Raw genomic sequence first — 9,015 nt, 5'->3', positions numbered from 1 at the left:
ATTTAAAATACATGCTGCTCCTGGTTGTTCTGTGTTGACAGTGTGAAACAGCATCTATGTAGTCTTACATCATTTACTATCCCCTCACTTCACCCTGACCTGCACCACTAGAAATTCACATCAGCATCTGTCAGTAACTCAAGGCTGCCAAACAGTTGGAACAGAATCTGACTCCGTGCTGAAGCTGGACCTGCAGACCATCTGTAGATCCATTCATGACATCTGAAGTGGGAATATATTTGACACACTCTAATGAGAGCAACTGCACACATGTTGGTTGATGGTTGTCATGCATCCTGTTCTTTACTGTTTATCAGATATGAATACATTATGATGTCCCTGTAAGGAAGTGTATTGCATTCACTTGAAAAAATGAAAAACTCTGTTCCGAGAAATTCACATCATTATCTGATTCCGAGATAAAATCTCAGAATTTGGTTTCATACATTTTCAATTAAAATAAAAGAAAGTAAAAAGGCTCCGTTTTCCTGAGATAATTGAAATCTAGTATTTTGCTGAAGTTACATTGTCCGTGGATGTTTCGCATAGAGTCCTTGTTCAGCGTGCTACATGTAACTGTTGCACTCTTAGACAGTCTGTTGTTTGGCGACGTTTCTTGTATTAGCGCCATGATGTATAGCGTCGCTTAAAACTGCAAGCCTCTCCTTCTGTACAAATAACAGTGAACTACAAAAGTCTACCAAACAAAAAATGTGAATTATGGACAAAAATGAAAACTATATTTTCTTTATCTATCTTAACCTCATAAAATTCGTAATAGGTTCTATACATAATCATGTTGTTTAGTATTTATAAAATGTTATTATATTGTTATTGTTGGATTTTCAGAGATAATTATCTCAGAAAAACACTATTTAAATTTTTTCAGGTGAATGCAATACGCTTCCATAGTTTCTGAATATTAATATAAAAGACTGATGATATGTCCACTTCCTGACCAGTAACAGCCACTGATTTGCAGCCTTTCCTAATACAAACATATTTATTACAGTGTTTTAAAGTGATAAGGAGATGAACATTACAAGTGAGAAAGGGGTTAAATCTACATAATATTTTAATAATAGAAATAATGGTATACAACAAGAATCACAATAACAGTCATCATCGTCATTTACGGACTTGTAAAAGATTTCGCCACTGTAGGGTTAAAAATGGCAAAAGAAACAATTATCATTTACACTGTTTACATAAAAATTGATCTTTGATACAGAGGTTCAGATTATGAGACAGAAAAGTGTGCTATTACAGTTGTTTCCATTCAATTAATCAGCAAAAACTTTGAGAACTGATTGATTCTTGCTTTGGAAATGTGAGTAAATGTATTTCTTTCCATGATGAAGATTAACTGACAAGATACATTAAAAAAGTTGAGAGCATGTACTCGGGGGGGGGGGGGGGGGGGGGGGGGAGGGGGGTCACAGACATTAAAGTATGCCCTCTTAAAACAGCTGACAATGATCCAAAGATCTAACGAGAAGTTAAAATGCAAATTCAAATTAACCACAACAATCTCATGGTAACATAATTCTTTGTCAAGCCCTCATGAACCAGACCTAATGCTGAATAACATGTTTATCAAAGCATGCAGTTGGCATGTAGCAGTCAAAAGTCAGCTCATACACACACACACACACACGCACACACACACACACACAAACACACACACACACACACACACACTATCGATGTATTTTATGAGGCACACAAGTAATGGCGTCAGTGGGTTGGGTGCGAGGGGAATGTAATGAAATGAACATTGTATAATCCTCAGTGATGGGACAACACTATTTAACACTAGATGCTATTTTCAGTTAAACCTGTTCCATACGTCCCTTATTACTATGTTTTGTAGGTCATGTGACTGCGTATTTGATGATAAAAAAGAGTCTCTGATCATGGCTTATAAACTCCTAGTTTCATTGCTTGCTGTCTTTGATGCAACAGACGGACGAAGACATCAAAATCAACAACTGGAGTTTATGAGACATGAGAAACACAACGTCCCTTACATCAACCACATCTTACAACATCTCTGTCATGTTTGTGTTGCACAAATTTAGCCATAAACTGATCTAATACCTAATCTGAAATAAGTGTTTCCGAAAAAGTGGCAGAGTGCATCCCTTACAGCTGTCAGGGTGCAGCTAACAAAGGTACTGTATAATGAATGGCACTGTACATGTCATTCAGTTTGACTGCCTCTGTGTGTTTATGTGTATAACAGTTATATGTGTGCATTTTTCTCCCTGTTCTGTCTTACATTTTTCTGGAAAGCATTCACTTCCCTCTGATTATGACACTTATTTTACATAAATAAACTGTTTTGTCCCTTGAAACATTTCACTTTTCCATTATTTCAAAATAAACCAGCCCACTACAGCATCACACAACCTGTTGTTCAGTACCACCACGTGTCAGCTTCATAAGGAGACAGCTATCTGCTTTAGACCTGACTGCTAGCAAATATCTATCAAATAATAAGGAATATTCTAATATCAGATCATATATATATACAGGTTGTCTTGAGGATCCATGAATTAAAAAAAAGTTATTTGTTATATACAGTTATATATGTTCTACACAGTTAGAGAATTTGTTTATCCATATCATGGGCAACCTTATACCTCAGCATCCGACACGGACTTCTCTTTACTCCGACTGGTCACCATTGAGTTTGTGTATGTATATGAGCGAGACACCTCCTCCTGGAAGGCAGTCTCCAACACGTTCAGGATGGACTTGCGGACCTTTTCCTTGAAATCTTGGCCCATGAACACATACAGCAGTGGGTTCAGGCAGCTGTTGAGAAAGGCCAGGCTGGTCGCTATAGGGACACCGATAGTGATGACGTGGTCCAATGTTTCACTCGAGTGGATCGCCGTGTGATTAACCATCTCGATGAGAGCCATGATGTGGTACGGCGCCCAGCACAGGAAGAAAGTAGTGATGACGGCAGCGATGATCTTGAAGGGGCGAATCGATTGGCTGGCCAGGGTGCGGTTCCTCCTGAGGCGATGGATGATGACTGCATAGCAGGAGACGATGACCGTGAAGGGGACGACGAATCCCAGGAGGAAGCGGGTGATGGTCATGGTCTGATGTCGAAACTGTCGCAGGTCATTCACTGATGCTGTTTCATAGTCGTCAGAAAGGGCAAAGTTGTTGAAGCAGTTGATGATGTCTTCATTGTGATAGGATGGCCCAGTGTCCTTGAAGATGAAGTATGGAGCGCTGAGAATCAGAGCCAGTATCCAAACACCCAGACTCACGCACAAAGCCTTGCGTACATTGCGGTGGTTCTGGGCCCAGACGGGCCACACCACAGACACACATCTGTCCACACTGATCACCACCAGGATGTAGACGCTGGCGAACATGTTCAGAAAGCTCACAGTGCTGTTCACCTTGCACATGAAGTTGCCAAAAGGCCAGTGGAAATCCATGGCCGTATACGTCACGCTCAGGGGCAGGAACGCTGTGAAGAGAAAGTCGGCCACAGCTAGATTGAGGAACCAAACGGTGTTAACGGTTTTCTTCATCTTGAACCCGGTCACCCAGATAACCACTCCATTCCCGAACACACCGAGAACAAAGGCCAGGCAATAAACAATTAGAGACATGATGTTGAGGGACTGTCTCAGCTCAGCGTGCTCATCCTTGTAGTCATACTCTTCGTCGTCTTCGTAAAAGGAGTTGTTTCTTCCAGTGATGTCTGATGTGTTCATGGCGTAGGAAGGGGTAGCAGTCATTAGCTCCATCATTGTCTTTGAACCTGAATCAAAAACAAAACATTTAAATGTTAACCTAGAGTCCAATAGCAATCCATAATTAATACATAAATGTACCTCATTTGAAAAGTGGAATTCAAAATCAAGACATTCATTCCTCCCAAAAAAAATGACTTCACTTATGTCAGTTCCTCTAAAAGACCTGGGGAGGATGCTGTCTGCAGGGGCATGACTTGAACTCTGTAATCATGGGGTAACAACAATCATGACCTGCTGCTTCACAACATTTTCATGACCCACAAAAGACAATAAGACAAATCTTATACGACACCAATTTCCACACTCAAGAAAACAAAGAAAAAAAAAACGTTTTTCTCTGTAAGCTCTGCACCACATATAAACTGCACACCAGGTTCTCCTGAGTGAATTCAACATCAGATCAACAGGATTTAAAAAAAAAAAATCTGAACCACAGATAAAAAAACACACAAAAATAATCCACTTCATGTACTTAATTACCGCTTTTGTCACATTTAAACATATGATTGCACATAAAAAATATTTTTTTGATGTAGAGAACAACATGAAAAAAAGCGAATTAAAAACATTGCAGGGATGTTTTCTGGGTCAGGCTTGATAACTTGGATCCTTCTGTAATCTTCCTGACAGTCCGATGCGCGAACACACACACACACGCACACACACACAGACAGACACAGTTTGTGAGAAAAATAAAAGTACCTTCCACAAAGAGGAGGATGTGTCCGCAGCGGACAGCTCAGACGAATCCAGAGGAAAAACTGCGGAGCTCGGATCCTGGAGACTTTACATATGTGAAGTCATCGCTCCCATCAAGGCGGGATCACGAGCCTCCCCCTCCCTCCCTCCTTGTACTAGACCCACGCTCTGCCTGCACATGAACTTAATGTCAGAAATAATCTGTGATTTACACAGTGTATAAATTATGTGTGCGCGCGCGCGAGTGTGCGTGTGTGTGTGTGTGTGTGTGTGTGTGTGTGTCTGTGTGTGATTGTGCAGTCCAGGTATTTCTTATATTGTGGGGATCTAAATCTGTTCAAATCACATTATGGGGACAAAAGCAAGTCTGCATAATGTACAATCATCTTTATCAACATTTTAAAGTTAGACAGTGTAGGGTTTAGGACAAAGTTTAGGTAAAGTTTGGGATTGGGTTTGGGTTTAGGCTAGGGTTAAGGTTAAGGTTAAGGTTAAGCTAAGTTAAGTTAAGTTACGTTAAGTTAAGTTTATTTATTTATTATTTGATTTAGTTTTATGTTTGGGTTTGGGCTAGGACTAGGGCTAGGGTAAAGTTAGGTTTAGGTTAGATCTTAGTTAGTAACTATGGCTAAAGTAAGCGTCTCCAAGAAATCGATTTAATGTCCCCTGAAGTCATGGGTCAAGTCGTGTGAGTTTGTGTGTGTGTGTGTGTGTGTTTGTGTGTATGTGTCTGTGTGCGCAGCCTATGAAAAACACAGACATTCAGTTTACTCTCTGTCTGACTCTCAGCCCTTACCTGCAGGATATTCTCTGCTGATAAGAGTCTGACGCAGAACATCCTGCTGTAACACGTTCATTCATTGGGAAACTCCAAAAGTGAAAAAACAACTAACCAAACAGCTAAACGCATAAATTGTGGGTTTGCTGGGATGACTGTATATGAGAGTGGAGCAGCAACTTCTCATGTTCACCAGTGATGCTGCTGCGTAATGTGTTTTTCGCTATGTGGGCTGAACACATGTTTGGTTGAGGTTGAGCATAATTGCTCCGTGTTGACCGTTGGAATTGCCATCTGGACGTGTAGGTTACATATTTTTTTCCTACATCCATTCTCTTTACCTTGCTCCCTGTGTACGATTGTCGCACTGGAACCAGATTTCATGTTATCAAATAGTCATATTTATTTTAGCATAGGCTACTCCCTCTTTGCCTCTGACCACTTGAAGCTGGACATAACTGTGGTACCTCTGTTGAGGAATCACACATCTTTAATAACATTTTTAGAGCTATTGTCAGTATAAGCACATGTCCGAGCTATGTGCTGTTTTCCTTTTTTAGCGTCTTACTCTCCTAATGGGATGTTTCTGAAACTGCTCAAATTAATTTAAGTGCAGTTTGCGATGTGTTACAGTGTCACATACAAATGAAGATACCAATATTGAGCAAACAAAAACACCACTAAGTAAGAGAGAGTACACCTCCTCCAACTGATCATTGATCACTTTCACACCAAATTGCATGGACATGTATTTAGATCAGATACATATACCATGTACACAGAAAGCCATGACAAATTTATCTGATCAGAGATATACCATTCTACATATGCTTGTTTTCCTTTAAGATCTGTGAATTATTTGTTAAGAAACAAAACCAAACCTTACAATTTAAAAATAAGTGGGGGAAGAAATGTTATATCTGCCCTAGATGACTAAGATCTTAATATAAATATATTAGGTTGGTTTGTATGGATCATACCTCACCCTTCAATCAAGATTCCCTTCAAACCAATGTTGGTGGTTTTTGCATAACATTTTTCAAACAGACATATTGGAATGAATACATAACCTCCTTGACAGAGGGGAATATGCAGCATGGTTTTTTACGTTTGCAGATTTGAGGTATTAATTACTGTAGTTTAGTGAAACAAATTTACCACCAACTCCCCAATAAAAAGTAGAGAAGGACATGTTTGGATTGGCAAAAGGTGCACAAAGAATTGGAGGGAATGAGAAAAACAGCAAGCCAAAAAGTAAAGGGAAGCCACCTTAAACTTATTTAATCCGTAATTATACTAAGACCTTACAAGACATATCACATGTGAATATGTCATTACATCTCCTCAAGCAGTTAAGAGGAATCTGCAGAAATGCATTCCAACAGGAAGAGACATTAGCGTTGGGAACATCAGAACAAGATGAACATGGGGCAGAGTCGGCTGCAGACACAGAAAATCCATCTCATCTCCCCAGAGTAGAGTCCCACCTTTCAGTGGGGGAGAGAACTTACATCTGAGTTTGACTTCATGCTCATATTTCCTCCCACACAGTTCCTCTTTACTCTTGATTCCTCTGCCCCACTACCCACACATTAGTGCATGTGTAAGTGCTATGTTTTTTTGTTCGATTTTCCATGGAGCATTGCAAAATATGAAGAATAAGCTGTTTCCTCAATCACTATCATCTGTGTTCCTTCACATTTCAGGACTAAATAGACTGATGTCCAGGATTAATTCTTATTATGTGGCTCAGTTTGACATCCTGTAGCAACAAACTTCATCAAACAACATTTTTACAGATGTTGCAAAGGATGTGGCCAAGACATTTAAGCAGCTGGTTTTATGCCAACTTATTTTTAAATGTCAGTCAATGAGTCATATTCGGCAAAGTTGTTGCCATGTAGTTAATTAGATTGAAATGAAAAGACGAAATTTATAGTATTAACCACCATATGGATCTCTGTATACATCTGCTGGTCATGTTTGCTTTCATATATTAGGAGAAACAGATGATGCCTTGATGAAAATTCTGAAAACACAATGACAATTGGGACTCAGACAATCAGAGACAGAAGCATCCTGGTGATTGAGGCGATGTACAAGGTCTAACTTTTTTCTCAATGAGCCTCAAAGTCATGAACTGATCAGATTTTTGCAGTTGTGAGCTGCTCGAACCTGCCCAGCCCTAAAACCGAGTCCCCTGCTGATGCACCCACACACAAAACAGGAACCGTGTCCTGCCAAAAGTCCAGATGTGAGGGGGAGGAAAAAAAGAAAGCGAGAGGGGGAAGAAAGAGAGGGAGAAGGAGTGAGAGACATTACATGCATGTGTCTGTGCACACGCTCTCAGGCCCCTGCATGAATTCAGACCAACACCCGTATTTGAGTGTGTGGGCAGGAGCAGTCATGTCATTGTTATCATAGCCCTCTCCCCTTTTTTTGATAAATAAACAGTCAGTGTTTAAAAAATGTCTCCATTGAGAGATCTCTTACGCCAGGACCAAAATTAATCCACTGGAACTGCAGGAAACTGTTTTAAATATTCTGACCCAGTTTAACCATTTAATCACTCCTTAAAACTCCTGCACCGTTATGCTGCATTTGTAACGTTAAGTGACAAGCCCGTTTTAGCTGAAGTCTAGACACTGTGACTACTTTGTTTCATTTGGTGCTAATCCCACTTGCAATACATTCTCCAGTTTTCATTTCTGTGCTAAAATGTGTGCTTTTTTTTTTAAACAAAAAACTTTTTGCTGTCTGAGTCTTTAAGAGAACGTAAAGGCAGAGCATTCTGCTGCTGTCTGTAGGGTATATTAATAGCTATCCCAAGGCTATAGTTTGAGGGAAGCCTTCAGAGCCCAGGGCTTGCCAGAGTTCTGGATTTACCAACCAAACGTGCAATTATGTGTGTGCCACACAAATAGCAATTTGGGTGTGTAAAACAACTAGTGGAGGTTTAAAGAGAATTTAGTTTTAACCGTGGTTGATATATGCAGTTGGAGTTGGGGGGTTTATTATTCACTACAGCAGCTGGGAGGGTGGGGGAGTCACCTGGAAGGCACAAGTAAATCGTGTGTATATGTGTGTGTGTGTGTGTGTGTGTGTGTGTGTGTGTGTGTGTGTGTGTGTGTGTGTGTGTGTGTGTCTTTGCGTGTGGGACAGTGACAGACTAATGACATACTCCAGCTCCAAGCATCACTGATGTACACCCAGTATTTTTCTTTGCTGTTGAATGCAAAACACAGTGCATGTCAGAATCCACAGCTCCTTCTGCCTGGGTGGTGGTGGAGGGGTCGAGTCCAAAGGTGGTACAGAAACCATTGTGCTGAAATTTCTCTACTGCACCAACGCTGTCAGAAAGACACAAAGAGTGGCATCTACTGTGTGCTGAAAACCTCAAAGGTTTGTTGATCTTGTTGCGGTGCTGACTGGAAATCAAATCCTCTGTCTCTGGGGTGTGGAGAGGTCAGGAATTTTGTTTTTCAAGTCGAGGCCGGTGCCAATGGCTTTCGTCCTCATGGCTCACTGACGGTTGTTTCCATGAAACACACCACACACAGAAAAAGAAAAAAAAGAGCTGAACCTCAATAACTTAAACCACTTCCTTACATTCGTCTCTGCTTTTCAACCACAGCGGCTGGTCCCCCCTCAGCAGACCTAAAGGATATGAATAATCAGCCTGGGCTCTGTCTGAGAGCAAACAAGCCTGACAACGGGTAAGTCATATACAGACCTGTGAAACAGGGCTCC

At 40.7% G+C, this 9,015-nt stretch overlaps 1 protein-coding gene across 1 annotated transcript; it reads right to left on the bottom strand.

The window, feature by feature from the left end:
* Positions 1 to 1,436: 1,436 nt before the first annotated feature.
* On the bottom strand, positions 1,437 to 4,618 carry fpr1 (formyl peptide receptor 1). Its single transcript, XM_053431949.1, has 2 exons — positions 4,491 to 4,618; positions 1,437 to 3,793 (listed from the first exon to the last, which is right to left on the bottom strand). Exon 2 carries the CDS (start codon positions 3,780 to 3,782, stop codon positions 2,640 to 2,642), a length of 1,143 nt encoding a protein of 380 aa, XP_053287924.1. The 5' UTR covers positions 3,783 to 3,793; positions 4,491 to 4,618; the 3' UTR covers positions 1,437 to 2,639.
* Positions 4,619 to 9,015: the final 4,397 nt, after the last annotated feature.

This window comes from Pleuronectes platessa, chromosome 10 (assembly GCF_947347685.1).
Source record: "Pleuronectes platessa chromosome 10, fPlePla1.1, whole genome shotgun sequence".
Taxonomy (NCBI): domain Eukaryota; kingdom Metazoa; phylum Chordata; class Actinopteri; order Pleuronectiformes; family Pleuronectidae; genus Pleuronectes; species Pleuronectes platessa.
This window is presented reverse-complemented; position numbering and strand designations above follow the sequence as displayed.

Bases quoted from the DNA above. Each gene is read 5' to 3' on its own strand.
- fpr1 (XM_053431949.1), bottom strand. From the start codon at position 3,782: ATGATGGAGCTAATGACTGCTACCCCTTCCTACGCCATGAACACATCA.